General features: G+C 44.6%; 1 protein-coding gene across 4 annotated transcripts in view; it reads right to left on the bottom strand.

Annotated features, from left to right (window-relative positions):
• Positions 1–16524, bottom strand: part of SLC7A6 (solute carrier family 7 member 6) — a 148218-nt gene that overhangs the window by 22152 nt on the left and 109542 nt on the right. For all 4 annotated transcript variants that reach the window (XR_011315345.1, XM_069740314.1, XM_069740316.1 and 1 more), the window contains exons 3-5: positions 10880–11005; positions 9784–9928; positions 1836–1959 (exon numbers count right to left, since the gene is read on the bottom strand). Coding sequence is in view for 3 of the 4 variants with exons in the window: in XM_069740314.1 (XP_069596415.1) it covers positions 1836–1959; positions 9784–9928; positions 10880–11005 (395 nt within the window). In the remaining variant the exon portion in view is untranslated. The remainder of the gene's footprint in view (positions 1–1835; positions 1960–9783; positions 9929–10879; positions 11006–16524) is intronic.

The raw sequence follows: 16524 nt of genomic DNA, 5'->3' as shown, positions 1-16524 counted from the left end.
TGACGTCACAGGAGTTACAGGGCGGCACAGAGACCAAAAAGAATACCGACGCGTTTCGAAGGAGTGGCGTCCTTCATCAGGGACCCCATTGCGGTCTTATTATATCAGTACACCACTACATACTTCCGTGGACTAGCACGTAGCACAGGGATTTCGTTAAGTGTGCTTGGCTGTGTGGTCATAATAGGCTTTTCCTATAAATTTAAAGTACTTTGTATGACTGCCTGTCAGTCATCCCTTAAGCGCGGTCTCAGTTGCACTATTTCTATCTGGTTATTCATTTGACAGTGGTAGCACCTACCTGTCCTGATTCCAGCAGCTAAGGGATACTTCTTGTGAGTTAGCGCTTGTGTGTCCTATTATGCTACACTTTCAATTCTCTACTCCATCACCTAGCACCTCCTCCCTCTCCTCTCATTTCTCCCAAAGACTTTGCCTCCTTCTTTAAGCAGAAGATCGATACAATCAGAGAAAGCTTTGGCCCGCAGCCCCCAATGCCCCTCTTCGCTTCTCAGCACTCTTCCTCCAAATTCTCCACCATGACAGAAGATCAGCTCTCCACCCTCCTGTCAAGATCACATCTCACCACTTGCATGCTTGACCCGCTACCGTCCACCCTCATCCCTAACCTCGCCAGTCTGCACCCCAACCCCAAAACACCCCTTCAACCTCTCACTTACAACCGATCACACCCATCCTCAAAAAGCCCTCCCTCGACCCATCCTCTGTATCTAGCTATCGCCCGATATCTCTTCTCCCTTATGCCTCAAAACTACTGGAACAGCATGTTCTTCTTGAATGGTCCTCCCACCTCTCTTCATGCTCCCTCTTCCACCTCTTACAACCTGGCTTCCGACCACATCACTCAACTGAAACTTCCCTAACTAAAGTCACCAATGACCTACTAACCACCAATAGCTAGCGACACTACTCTGTCCTCCTTCTCCTGGACCTGTCTTCTGCCTTCAATACGGTCGACCATTCCCTCCTGCTACAGATTCTCTCATCTCTTGGCCCTATCCGGGATCTCGTCAAATCTAACAGTCCGAACATTCAGTGTCTCCCTCTCCCACACCACCTCCTGAACTCGCCCCCTGTCTGTCTGTGTTCCCCAAGACTCAGTCCTAGGGCCTCTGCTCTTCTCCATCTACACCTTTGGCCTGGGACAGCTCATAAAATCCCACGATTTACCGTATCATCTCTACGCCAACGTCACGCAGATCTACCTCTCTGGACCCGACTTCATTTCCTTACTGACCAAAATCCCACAATGTCTGTCTGCCATTTTAGCTTTCTTTTCTGTTCGCTTTCTAAAACTGAACATGGACAAAACAGAATTCATCATCTTTCCCCCATCTCACTCTGCCCCTCCACGAGACCTATCTATCAATGTCAATGGCTGCTCACTTTCCCCAGTCCCACAAGCTCGGTGCCTCGGGGTGATCCTCGACTCTGCCCTCACTTTCAAGCCACATATCCAAGCCCCTGCCTCATTTAATGAAAGGTCCTCCTTTAGGAGGTGTCCTACACCAGGCACAATGCAATAATGTTATGTAGATAAAAATCACATGTCCGATACAGATCCAGCAGCAGTCTGGTATCTTAGCAGGACAAAAAAGTTGTGCACAAACATTTCTGTCTCGCAAAAACAAAAAAACGTTGCAGCTGGATCAGTTTTAACATTGAAGTCTATAGAAAAAGGATCACTTTAATATCCATCCGTATACAGTAGATATACACACTGATAAAGATTTCTAGCGCCATGAGAAAAAAAAAAAAAAAAACAACATTTTAAAAAGTAGAGAAAATTATATTTTTACAATAATGGTACTCACCACAGCCACTGCATCGCTGCCGATAACTGCACTGAAATCCAGCAAGGTGTAATAAGCAACATTGGTCAAAATGTATATAATGGTGACAACTGGCATGGAAATCGCAATGGACAATGGCAAGTTCCTGAAAGCACAAAAATCTGAACTTTAAAAGCAGTTCCTGGATGATAGACGAAAATTAAAGAATCACTCTGGCATTTTAGTGTTGTACTTACATATAATGGTCACTGACCAGCAATATTCTAGTTGTGCAGTTTCTCCTCAAGCCAGGTTTTATCCAAAAATTTTGAACCCCCTTCACATAATCTCTAGCCTGACCACCAACCCAATGGCGTTGTACTGTGTACACTTGAGACAAAAAGTTTTGGTTTTCACAAAAAGTTTGCTGCTTCAGTTTTTATAGTGGCAATTTGCATTAACTCTAAATTGTTGTCTAGAGTGATCAGATGAATTACAAAAAAAATACAAAGTCATTCCTTGCCATGAAAAATTAACTTAATACAAATAAAAACATATCTACTGATTTTTCAACAAAATGACCTGCTTAAATAATCAGCGATCTTCTAAACAGCTCGTCCTAGCTCATTAGCAAGGACGAGGAAGCAGATATAATTTAATCAGCATGACAGGGTGATAAAAGTCCACTGGTTGCTTTAAAAGGGGGTTGGTGCTTGAAATCATAGTAACATAGTAAGGCCGAAAAAAGACACTTGTCCATCCAGTTCAGCCTATATTCCATCAGAATAAATCCCCAGATCTACATCCTTCTAAAGAACCTAATAATTGTATGATACAATATTGTTACGCTCCAGAAAGACATCCCAGCCTCTCATGAACCCCTCGACTGAGTTCACCATCACCACCTCCTCAGGCAAGCAATTCCAGATTCCCACTGCCCTAACAGTAAAGAATCCTCTTCTATGTTGGTGGAAAAACCTTCTCTCCTCCAGACGCAGAGAATGCCCCCTTGTGACCGTCATGCTCCTTGGTATAACTAGATCCTCGGAGAGATATTTGTATTGTCCCCTTATATACTTATACATGATTATTAGATCGTCCCTCAGTCATCTTTTTTCTAGACTAAATAATCCTAATTTTGCTAATCTCTCTGGGTATTGTAATTCCCTCATCCCTTTATTAATCATTTTCTTCTATTAAATGGCTACTTCGAAAGAATCACATGCAAATCATCACTGTTTTGCAAAAGGGTTTTACAGGCAAGGACACTGCTGCTTGTAAAATTGCCCCTTTAAAAAAAACAAAAAAACATTTAACATACCTAACACACCGGACATTCAGCATGTCCCATTCACACACACACCACCTCCTCATCTCTCTGTCGGTGTCCCCCAAGGATCAGTCTTTGGTCCCCTGCTCTTCATCTACACCTTGGACCTGGGAAGGCTCAGAGTCTCATGGCTTTCAGTGTCACCTCTATGCTGATGGCACACAGATCTACCTCTCTGGACCCAATATCAGCTCCTTATTAAACAGAATCCCACAATGTATGACTGCTAGTTCATCTTCTCAGCTAGATTTCTAAACTTAAAATGGCTAAAACAGAATTCATCATCTTTCCCCCATCTCATTAAACGCCCCCAACAGACCTATCCATCAAAGTCAAGGGCTTTCCACTCTCCCGAGTACTGCAAATTTGCGGTCTCGGGGTAATCTTTGACTCTGATCTCTCCTTTAAACCACATATGCAAGCCCTTTCCACCTCCTGCTGACTCAGACTCAAAAATATCTCCCGGATCTGCTCATTCCTCAACCAAGACTCTGCAAAAACACTAGTGCATGCCCTCATCTCCCGCCTTGACTACTGCAACCTCCTGCTTCGTGGGCTCCCCTCTAACACTCTTGCACTCCAATCTATCCTAAACTCTGCTGCTCGATTAATTCATCTATCCCCCACTATTCCCCGGCCTCTCCCCTCTGTCAATCCCTTCACTGGCTCCCTATTACCCAGAGACTCCAGTTTAAAACCCTAACCATGGCATACAAAGCCTTCCACAACCGGTCTCCACCATACAGCTGTGACCTCGTCTACCGGTACTTACCTGCATGAAATCTCCGATCCTGACAAGATCTCCTTCTCTACTCCCCTCTTATCTCCTCTTCCCACAACCACATACAAGCTTTATCTTGTGTAACTACTCTACTCTGGAACTCTCTACTCCAACATATCAGACTATTGCCTCCCGTGGACACCTTTAAAAAGGAACCTGAAGACATACCTCTTCCGACAAGCCTGTTACCTACAGGAACCCCCGAACCACCATATCGCTGCATGATCAACTCTACCCTCACCTTCTGTATCCTCACCCATCCCTTGTAGATTGTGAGCCCTCATCATTATGGTCCTCTCTCCTCCTGTACCCGTCAGTGACTCATTTTTGTTCAAGATTATTTTATTTGTTTTTATTTTGTATATCCCCTTTCACACGTAAAGCGCCATGGCACTATAATGATAATAAACAATAATTTCATAGATCTAACAGAACTTAAAAGAAAGAGGTTCAATTCCTGTGAAGAAAGATTCAGGGTGCCAAAGAAAGCTCAAAGAGTGTCAGGTCCCTCTCCTAAAGATGATTCGGCTAGGGAAATCTGTTCAACACCTGTGCAGAGCTTGCTCAGGAATGGCAGCAGGCAAGTATCCTCATTTGGAGGATGACCTAGTGTAATGAAGGGCAGCAAATAAGCCACTTTTCTCCAAGAAAAACATCAAGGACAAACTGATATTAGTACAGGGATTTGACTGCAGAGGTCTTGGGTAAAATTATTTTCTTTGATGAAGCCCTCTTCATACTTTTTGGGACATCTGGAATAATGATTGTCCAGAGAAGAATAAGTGAACCTTACCATGAGTCCTGTCTCATGTCAACAGTAAAGCATCCTGAGACTACTCATTTGTAGGGTTGCTTTTCACCTAGCAGAGTGGGCTCACTCACAATTTTGGCTAAGAACACTGCCATGCATAAATAATGGAATCTCATCCTACTCCAAAAGCAACTTCTCCCATCCATCCAGGAGCAGTTTGGTGATGAAGAATGAATTTACGGTATGTCACAATGCAAAAATAATAACTAAATTGTAGAAGAGAAGAAAGTGGCACTTCCAGTACTCCGTAGCTCGCTTCCCTCCCTTTGATGTGGGCTCCGGCGGTGAACCAACATCCACGGGTGGAATCGCGATCCACCTGCGACAATTAACTCGTTAAATGCCACTGTCACATTGACAGCTGCATTTAACGCGTATTTCCGGCCATCGGGTCGGAAATCCACCCACCAGTGACCCCCGTCATGTGGTCGCGGGTCACCGGCGAGTTGGCATAAAAACCAGAGGTCTCCTGGAGACTTCTATTGTTGTCAGTGCCAGATTGCTATGAGCACCGCCCAGTGGTCAGCAATTCTGTTACATACATGTGATCTGATCATCGCCTGTATGTGGCGGAGCTGAGCAGGTTATGGCAGCTTCTAGTCTAATGAAGACTATTGAAGCATTTCAAAAGTTTAAAAAAAAAAAAAAAAAGTTTTAAAAAATATTTTAAAAAATAAATAGATAAAAGTCTAAATCACCCCCTTTTGCCCCATTCAAAATAAAACAATAAAAAAAAAATCAAACATACACATATTTGGCATTGCTGTGTTCAAAATCGCCCGATCAATAAAAAAAAAATAAAAAAAGGGATCAACCTGATTGCTAAACGGCGTAGCGAGAAGAAAAGCCAAAACGGTGTAGCGAGAAGAAAAGTCAAAATGCCAGAATTACTTTTTTTGGTCACCGCGACATTGCATTACAATGCAATAACGGGTGATCAAAAGATCATATCTGCAAAATCACCAAAATGGTATCACACATCCCTATATAGGAAGAGCATTTCTGGAAGTACCAAATTACAATCCACAAGTTGTCACCGTAAACACAGAATGTTAGAGTGTGAAGGGACCTCCAGGGTCATCGTATGCAACCTCTGCTCAATGCAAGATTCACTAAACCATCTCAGACATACAGTTGTGGCCAAAAGTATTGACACCCCTGCAATTCTGTCAGATAATACTCAGTTTCTTCCTGAAAATGATTGCAAACACAAATTCTTTGGTATTATTATCTTCATTTAATTTGTCTTAAATGAAAAAACACAAAAAGAATTGCCCTAAAGCCAAAAGGAATATAATTCCACACCAAACATAAAAAGGGGGTTTGACAAAAGTATTGGCACTGTTCGAAAAATCATGTGATGCTTCTCTAATTTGTGTAATTAACAGCACCTGTAACTTACCTGTGGCAATAACTAAATCACACTTGCAGCCAGTTGACATGGATTAAAGTTGACTCAACCTCTGTCCTGTGGCCTTGTGTGTATGAGCATGGAGAAAAGAAAGAAGACCAAAGAACTGTCTGAGGACTTGAGAAACCAAATTGTGAGGAAGCATGAGGAATCTCAAGGCTACAAGTCCATCTCCAAAGACCTGAATGTTCCTGCGTCTACCGTGTGCAGTGTCATCAAGAAGTTTAAAGCCGATGGCACTGTGGCTAACCTCCCTAGATGTGGACGAAAAAGAAAAATTGACAAGAGATTTCAACGCAAGATTGTGCGGATGTTGGATAAAGAACCTCGATTAACATCCAAACAAGTTCAAGCTGCCCTGCAGTCCGAGGGTACAACAGTATTAACCCGTACTATCCGTCGGCGTCTGAATGAAAAGGGACTGTGTGGTAGGAGACCCAGGAAGACCCCACTTCTTACCCCGAGACATAAAGAAGCCAGGCTAGAGTTTGCCAAAACTTACCTGAAAAAGCCTAAAACGTTTTTGAAGAATGTTCTCTGGTCAGGTGAGACAAAAGTAGAGCTTTTTGGGCAAAGGCATCAACATAGAGTTTGCAGGAGAAAAAAATAGGCATTCATAGAAAAGAACACGGTCCCTACAGTCAAACATGGCGGAGGTTCCCTGATGTTTTGGGGTTGCTTTGCTGCCTCTGACACTGGACTGCTTGACCGTGTTCATGGCATTATGAAGTCTGAAGACTATCAACAAATTTTGCAGCATAATGGGGGGCCCAGTGTGAGAAAGCTGGGTCTCCCTCAGAGGTCATGGGTCTTCCAGCAGGACAATGACCCAAAACACACTTCAAAAAGCACTAGAAAATGGTTTGAGAGAAAGCACTGGAGACTTCTAAGGTGGTCAGCAATGAGTCCAGACCTGAATCCCATAGAACACCTGTGGAGAGATCTAAAAATGGCAGTTTGGAGAAGGCACCCTTCAAATATCAGGGACCTGGAGCAGTTTGCCAAAGAAGAATGGTCTAAAATTCCAGCAGAGCATTGTAAGAAACTCAATGATGGTTACCGGAAGCGGTTGGTCGCAGTTATGTTGGCTAAAGGTTGTGCAACCAAGTATTAGGCTGAGGGTGCCAATACTTTTGTCTGGCCCATTTTTGGAGTTTTGTGTGAAATGATCAATGTTTTGCTTTTGCTTCATTCTCTTTTGTGTTTTTTTCATTTAAGACAAATGAAATGAAGATAATAATACCAAAGAATTTGTGTTTGCAATCACTTTCAGGAAGAAACTGAGTATTATCTCACAGAATTGCAGGGGTGTCAATACTTTTGGCCACAACTGTATGTCTGTCCAGCCTTTGTTTGAAGACATACTACTAAAGCTATCCCCTATGGGGAATTGTCACATGCTAGACACATATGTTCGGGTGATGAACTTCACTGCAGAAAAGATGTAATGGTAACCAAGTAATTCCTAGAGCATTGAAGTAAGTAAGAACAAAAACTGGAAATCCGCCTTTATTTAATAGCAGAAATTCTCTCCCAAACAATACCAATAGTGCACCCGTCACCTTTTCCACAACTTACAGCCTCAAATATACCCAAATCATAAACATTATCCCAAAAAATCTTCCAGTCATAAATCAAGATGATGTATTTAGAAAAAACATTTCTCAAGATTGTAGATTTATGGCAAAGGGAGGACGCAGCAAAATAACAAGGTGGTTGAAACCCAAAGGATTTTTCCCGTTGTGGAAACCGCTGTATTTGCTTAAAAGGAGACCAACGTTATTCTATTGTCATACAATGAATGAGGGTTTCTAGGATGCCAGAATCGCGTCAGTTTTTTGATGCTGGGTTTTATGGCTTGATAAATAACTGCACTGTTTTTTATCAGCCGCTGGAAGTGCCGCTCTCCAGTTGCTGTGCTACACCGGCTGGAGACATGTCACCCACCGGTGTTTCCTCCCATGGATTCTAATTCCGCAGATGTGGTAAACTTTAACTCCCTTTTTTTCCTCACAATAACCAAATTCCTCAATGCACAATACACTGCCATTTTGCGTCCATGGCCAGAAATCTCCCCCGATCTTAATGTGATTGTGAACCTGTGGTGAATCCTCAAAAACGGCATGGACAAACAAAAACACAGGAGATGTGGTAAGCTCCAATTTCTGATTAGGCAAGAATGGATTGCAGCGGGACAGAATTTTGCCCAGAAGATGATGTCCAGTTGCCAGGGCGAAGAGCAAAAGTCTTTAAAAATAAGGGTGAACACTGGAAATATTGAGCCTTCTTTGTATAAAGTTGATGTATTTGTTAATAAAAGTGTAAAATCGTATGAAATGCTGATAAATGTGCTTCGATAACCATAGCAAAACCCAACTAAAAGATCTAAAACTACAGAAACAACAAACTGTGAAGCCTAAAATTTGTGTCAGTCTCAAAACTTTTGGCCATGACTAGATAGAGCTAATGTTGAGCGAGCTGTCAGTCGGTGCCACAGGCGCGGTTACAGCCGCCGCTCACTATACATGTGCTGACGGGGCCATAGACTGTAATGATGCAGACAGAGCGAATGTGTGCTCTGACATGCATCATTTTCGGGAGCGTACCCTTACTGGAGGCAGACATGGAGACTGTCTGGTCATCCGCCTCCAGTAGGCGTACACTCCCGAAAATGATGCACGTCAGAGTGCACGTTTGCTCTATCTGTATCACTACAGTCTATAGCCCCGTCGGTGCATACGTTTGGATTCTGTTCTTCGAGGGGGTTTGGACGTATGCCCCAACAGCGCAACTAAACGTAATGTGAAAGCACCCTTAGCCAAATCAGGATTTGGATGTTTCACCCCCAGCAGTTCCCCCGGGTACGTTTTCTTCACCTGTGGGAAGTTATACCATCCAGCTGCCATACCATCACCCCAGAGGACCCCTTTAAGCAGCGTCGCTCCCTACTGACCGAATACCACATGTGGCGTCACGAGCAAACTTTATTCTTAAACTCCCTTTAAAGACCTTTCCCTTTACTTGGGCCCCCAGAGCCACGGACCGGGTGGCAGCCACCGTAACGTCCCCTTCAAGTACCGGACCCGGTACCGAGTACCCCACTGCCCTGGTGGTGATTCAACTTGGCGACACGAACAGGATGTACCCGGGGGGTGAACTGCTGGGGGCGAAACATCCTATAACCAGCAAAATCAGACCACCTACTTTGCACTGGTGATCGGCAAACACCCAAAAACATGTTCCTGCAAATGGAATATCTGGTTTGGCTATTCATCTTAAGTCATGTGGCAAGGCGCCTTAAAGTGTCAATATTAACTTTTAGCATTGCAAACCCCAATAAATGCCATTAAAGTACCCATCATCTTTCTCTGTTTAGAAGATATTTGTATACTGTATCACCTATAGTACAATGAGACTATGCAATATTTGGGACAGCAGTGAAAGGGATCAAGACATATCTCAGTGACATTGGTTAGTCTCATCACACTGCATGTCCAGAGACTAACCCCTCCTGATAGCCACATATCATGGGACAAAGAAGGACTCAAAAAGAAGGACTCTATCACAAGACTCCATGTCCAACAATACAGCTAGGCGCAGGCTTTACAGGAAGATCACATGTTGGCCTTTTCTGATCTAGCTTATTATTCTAGTTACCTTTCCGGATTCTTAATTTCTTCTGTTACATAGTTAAGGGTGTCCCAGCCAGAATAAGAGAAGAGGGCAGAATACAGAGCTAGGGAAATGTCACCGGCGTCCCATGAAGAACCAGCAAATGAATCCTCAAAGTTCTGTGTGTGTCCTAGGAAAAACAAAAAAGCATAATATAGCCGCCATCTGGGTCACTAGGTTTGTGCAATTAGTCTCCATTCATCACAAAAATGTGACAATGTACAGACACGGGCATTGAAAGAAAAATTCTGCAATCAATACACAACACTGGGGTCACAACTAACGTCCTCAGTGAAGTATAGCGCGGCACAGCTGTGTCGGTGCTCAAGAGAGGTTTCCCACACCAGTAAATATAATAGATAAATAACTTGGCACTCAACTTGGTGAATAGTGGTAATCAAGAAAATCAAAATTTATTACTTAGAGTAGCAGTCCAGAAAATAGACGTTTCGGTCAAACATAAAGACCTTCTTCAGTAAACCGACTGCTGTAAAGGTGGAATGTATATAGCACTTGTATGTGTATATATGAATGAGGGGTCCTATGTTAGAATCCAGTAGGACCTAAATGACGGCCAGTAGCCGAACTAAAGGTCATCAGTATTCATCCACAAAGAATAAGAAACGGAGAGCGGAGCTAATAAAGATGTCTGGGGAGATATGTGGCCATGAGGGTAGTGTCACATATATGGCAGAACGATATGCCCAGAGATTAACATGGGTAGAGAAAGGTCCTAAAAGGAATATTGGGAGCGAGAAAACCTCTAAGTAGACGTTGGTGATAGTGGAAACAATCAGCTCCGATATGCTGCGGACCGTAGGAGTACATCAACGCGGCGTCCACCGCGTCCATTCAACCAGCGGTGGACGCCGCGTTGATGTACTCCTACGGTCCGCAGCACTTAATCTCTGGGCATATCGTTCTGCCATATATGTGACACTACCCTCATGGCCACATATCTCCCCAGACATCTTTATTAGCTCCGCTCTCCGTTTCTTATTCTTGAATGATGGTCTCAAAGTATCACACATGTAAAAGACCATACACAGCACGATTAAAAATATATACATATATATCTTACCTTGGCATAATTTAACAATTCCTGTTACAATGATAGCAATTAACGCAATGACTTTGGCATAAGTGAAGAGATCTTGAACCCGAGTGCCCCATTTCACATACGCACAGTTTATAAAAGTGATTATACCTGGGGATAAGAGGATAAGCAATTAGAATACACAACATACCATTCATAGTTTTATAGTACTGAGTGAAGCCTACTAAAAAAAGAAACAAGGCATAAAGGGTTAATGCCGCACATTGCACACTGCTGTTTGGGAGTCTGGGTATGCGGGCATGTCTGGAATATATATATAGCTTTACACACCGTATTGCTCAATACTGTACATGCAGACTCATGGTAGGGCTTCTACATAACAAGTGAGCCCTCAGCTCTTACATAGGACTGCTACCTGGGTAAACAGCTCCTATTACTGCAAGACACTTATACAGAGCAAACGTCTTTCCCACCTGCACACAGTGACCGTACAGTCCTGATACAATGCACTGTACAATAATCTAACAAAGGGCATAATTCATACAGGGGTTTAGTTAAAAAAATGATATGTACTGTATATAATATATAAATAATGATAATAATAATTGCAGCATGTAGAAGCCAAGTCTTAGGACTCTTTCACACTTCCGTCGTTTGGCATCCGTCGTTTTGGGCAAAAAACGCATCCTGCAAATGTGCTCGCAGGATGCATTTTTTTGCCCATAGACTTGTATTAGCGATGGATGGCCACACGTCGCGTCCGTCGTGCGATGCATCAGTCGTGTTTTGGCGGACCGTCGTCACAAAAAAACGTTCAAGTGAACATTTTTTCGGCCGTCGCGTTCCCCATTTTCTACCGCGCATGCGCGGCCGAAACTCCGCCCCCTCCTCCCCGGACTTCAGAATGGGAAGCGGATGCATTGAAAAACTGCATCCGCTGCCCAAGTCGTGCAGAAATTTCACAACGTACGTCGGCCCGACAGATAGCGACGGACCCGTACCGACGCAAGTGTGAAAGTAGCCTTATTTGGGGGCAGAGTTTCCAGTAATTTGATGGCAATAAATGCTATGCTCTCCAGGATTCTTCTCATTGGCAATATGTCAGATCCATCCTATAGGTCAGGGCTCTGTTACAACCAGAAACCAAAACGCTGGTGTGATCAGAGGGACTGCACTTCTACACGAAGTGACGCCAAGTCATAGAATAATCTGGACATTACCCACAGGCCCTCATTTATTCATTTTCCTAAAAAGCATCATATAGGCAAGTTTCTTTACAGTTATACGGATATATAGGAGGTAACATCACAATAGAGTCATGCTGCCCGAACCACAGGCAGCACATATCGGGGTCCGGCTGTGTAGCCAGAGACGTGTACATTTTAAAATTTTACTCCAAAACACGCTGGCCAGGGACTATGCGTATTGCATGACCATTTCAAAGCAGGTCATGGCAGTCTCTCCCCAAAATGGACTAGTCTCTCCCCAGGGATATATTTAAGGAAGAGTCCTATCAGTCTAGAGCAGACCTGGGCAAAATGCAGCCCTTTGCCCAGATCTGCTCTAGCCTGATAGGACCGAGACAGTCGTGAGGCTGAAAACCTGAGGTCCGTGGGCCGCACCGTACCCGCTCGCTCGCTGTCGATGTGTAACGCCGGAGAGTCCGCATCAGAGACAGCAACAGAAGAAGCAGGGCACCAGGGAACGGGAACGAGGTGAGTATGTGGTGGCTTTTTGTTGTTTTTTTTCATGTGTATGAACATGTGGATTCTATGGGGGTGAACATGGGGATTCTATGGGGGTGAACATGGGGACTCTATGGGGTGAACATGGGGATTCTATGGGGGTGAACATGGGGATTCTATGGGGGTGAACATGGGGATTCTATGGGGGTGAACATGGGGATTCTATGGGGGTGAACATGGGGATTCTATGGGGGTGAACATGGGGATTCTATGGGGGTGAACATGGGGATTCTATGGGGGTGTCATGTTGCACACGAGGAGGCTATGGGGGTGTCATGCTGCACACGAGGAGGCTATGGGGGTGTCATGCTGCACATGGTGAGGCTATGGGAAGGCTGTATACTGTCATGCAATATATGGGAGGCTGTGTGGGGCTCATGCCGCATATGTAGTAGGCTGGGTGAGGCTCATACTGTATATAAGGGGCTATGGGGGGGTTCAAAGATATATAGGGGGTGTCAGCATACTTACTTATGCTCAATATTAAGTGATACAATTAATATTAATAAATTAATATTGAGTAGAATTACCGTAACTTCAAGCTATTAGTTTGGACCTCCACAACAGTCATGGTCTCTCATGTGGCCCCTCGGGAAAATTAATAGCCCACCCCCGGTCTAGAGGAGTAGGGTGGGAAGAAGCCACCAGGATCTGCTTGGACTAGTCATCCAAGACACACAATCACTAAAAGATTCTCAAACTAAAGGTACCGTCACACTAAGCGACGCTGCAGCGATACCGACAATGATCCGGATCGCTGCAGCGTCGCTGTTTGGTCGCTGGAGAGCTGTCACACAGACAGCTCTCCAGCGACCAACGATGCCGGTAACCAGGGTAAATATAGGGTTACTAAGCGCAGGGCCGCGCTTAGTAACCCGATGTTTACCCTGGTTACCATCGTTAAAGTAAAAAAACAACCACTACATACTTACCTACCGCTGTCTGTCCTCGGCGCTCTGCTTCTCTGCTCTGGCTGTGAGCACAGCGGCCGGAAAGCACAGCGGTGACGTCACCGCTGTGCTTTCCGGCTGCCCGGCGCTCACAGCCAGAGCAGAGAAGCAGAGCGCCGGGGACAGACAGCGGTAGGTAAGTATGTAGTGGTTGTGTTTTTTACTTTAACGATGGTAACCAGGGTAAACATCGGGTTACTAAGCGCGGCCCTGCGCTTAGTAACCCGATGTTTACCCTGGTTACCAGCGAAGACATCGCTGAATCGGCGTGACACACGCCGATTCAGCGATGTCAGCGGGAGAGCCAGCGACGAAATAAAGTTCTGGACTTTCTGCCCCGACCAGCGATATCACAGCAGGGGCCTGATCGCTGCTGCCTGTCACACTGGACGATATCGCTAGCCAGGACGCTGCAACGTCACGGATCACTAGCGATATCGTCCAGTGTGACGGTACCTTAAGTTTCCTCTGACATTCCGCAGCATTTCAGAATAACACTGCCAATCTGATCCGTGCTGCCAATGGCGCAGAATTCATCCGAGTCCGGCAGCATTACATAGGTAGGATATCTGGAGATCTGATGCAAGAATGATGCTGCCAGACTATTTAATGGCATCTTCAAATTTCTTGAAATATAAACAATACTGTAAAAAATATATAGTTCTATCTACAGTATATGGTTTTTTAGATATGTGTAACCAATATCTATATGTTAACAAACGATACTCGAAGTCAAGCCAACTGCTAAAAAGTAACCACCATGTTGTTACTTGCTTGCTCAGCCAAAGCCTTAGGCAGCAAGAAACTGCTGAGAAGATATGTTCCATTTCTGTTTATTTCTGTGAATGTTGATGATTATGACATTCAGCCAATGATAACCCAAAAGTTATTATCTCAGTAAATTGGAATAATTAGCAAGAACACCTGCAAAGGCTTCCTAAGCATTTAAAAAGGTCCCTTAGTCTGTTTCAATAAGCTCCACAATCATGGGGAAGACTGCTGACTTGACAGATATCCTGAAGGCAGTCACTGACACTCCGCAAGGAAACTCAATTTCGCATTTAATTTGGAAATCAAGGTCCCAGGGTCTGGAGGAAAAGTAGAGAGGCCACAATCCAAGCTGCTTGAGGTCTAGTGTGAAGATCCCACAATCAGTGATGGTTTGGGGAGCCACATCATCTGCTGATGTAGGTCCACTGTGTTTTATCAAGACCAAAGTCAGCTCAGCCATCTGCCAGGAAATTTTAGAGCACTTCATGCTTCCCTCGGCCGACAAGCTTTTTGGAGATGGAAATTTCATTCTCCAGCAGGACTTGGCACCTGTCCACACTGCCAAAAGTACCAATACCTGGTTTAAAAACAACAGTATCATTGTGCTTGATTGGCCAGCAAACTCGCCTGACCTTAACCCCATAATCTATGGGTTATTGTCAAGAGGAAGATGAGAGACACCTGACCCAACAATGCAGACGAGCTGAAGGCTGTTACCAATGCAACCTGGGCTTCCATAACACCTCGGCAGTGCCACAGACTGATCGCCTCCATGCCACGCCGCATTGATGCAGTAATTGATTCAAAAGAAGCCCCGACCAAGTATTGAGTGCATTTACTGAACATACATTTCAGTAGGCCAACATTTCAAATGTTAAAATCATTTTTCAAGCTGCTGTTATAAAGTATTCTAACTTACTGAAATAATGACTTTTGGGTTTTCATTGGCTGTAAGCCATAATCATCAACAGTAACAGAAATAAACACTTGAAATAGATCACTCTGTTTATAATGACTATATAATACACGAGCTTCACTTTTTGTATTGAAGAACTGAAATAAACTTTTTGATATATTCTAATTTTATGAGACGCACATATAATTTCACAAAAAACAAACATGGTCAGGACAAAATTGTTGGCATCCTCACCTTAACCCCTTCGTGCCATGAGCCGTACTAGCACTGCGCTGCGGCCCTGCATTTGTGCCAGACGCAGTACTAGAACGGCGCCGCCATTTTCCGGTCATCGCGCGGTGTTCGGGTTCCGATGGCTGCTGTCCCTGACAGCAGACCATCTCTGCACGTAGCCCCGGGGGGCTGCACGTAGCCCCGGGGGGCTGCACTGCCCCCCCCCCCCCCCCCCGCATCGGCGATCGCTGTGATTGGCTGGTCAATTCTGACCAACCAATAACAGCGACATGACAAAGTTAAAAAAAAAAAGCATGTGACAGGCTGTGTTTGGTGCTGTGTGACGTTGCACCAATCACAGCCGTCACAGTAGCTGGGGTGATCGCCACGTCACCTCACCTGATTAACCCCTATGGCGTTGATTGACTGAACAATAGCTTCTAGCCAATCAGCGCCAAAGGGGTTAATTTAAAATACCGATCACCGCCCTGCACGCCATCTTTACCTCATATTTGGCATGCAGAGCGGTGGTCTAAGCCCCTCTGTGTTACCTGAGATAGAGAATCCATTGGTGGCCAGTATGATCAACCCAGCAATCTCTGTTATGGACCTGGTGGTTAGAAGCACCCGGCACGACGTGATAGTAAACTCACACAGGACAAGCTCTGGGATGTGGGAGCTCTGCTGACTGCAGGCCCTAATCCTATCACAACAACTAGAAATAGCCGTGGAGCGTTCCTGACACTCCCTAGACGCCTCTTCACAGCCTAAGAGCTAGCTAGCCCTAGAGATAGAAAATAAAGCCTACCTTGCCTCAGAGAAATTCCCCAAAGGAAAAGGCAGCCCCCCACATATATTGACTGCGAGTAAAGATGAAAGTCACAAACGCAGAAATGAAACAGGTTTCAGCAAAGGGAGGCCAGACTTACTAAACAGACAGAGGATAGGAAAGGTATCTTTGCGGTCAGCACAAAAAACTACAAAAGACCACGCAGAGTGTGCAAAAAGACCTCCGCACTGACTAACGGTGCGGAGATGCCACTCTGCATCCCAGAGCTTCCAGCTAGCAAGACA

Source organism: Ranitomeya imitator, chromosome 9 (genome assembly GCF_032444005.1).
Source record: "Ranitomeya imitator isolate aRanImi1 chromosome 9, aRanImi1.pri, whole genome shotgun sequence".
In the NCBI taxonomy this organism is placed as follows: domain Eukaryota; kingdom Metazoa; phylum Chordata; class Amphibia; order Anura; family Dendrobatidae; genus Ranitomeya; species Ranitomeya imitator.
Note: the sequence above shows the minus strand (reverse complement) of the source record. Positions and strands in the feature narration are given on the sequence as shown.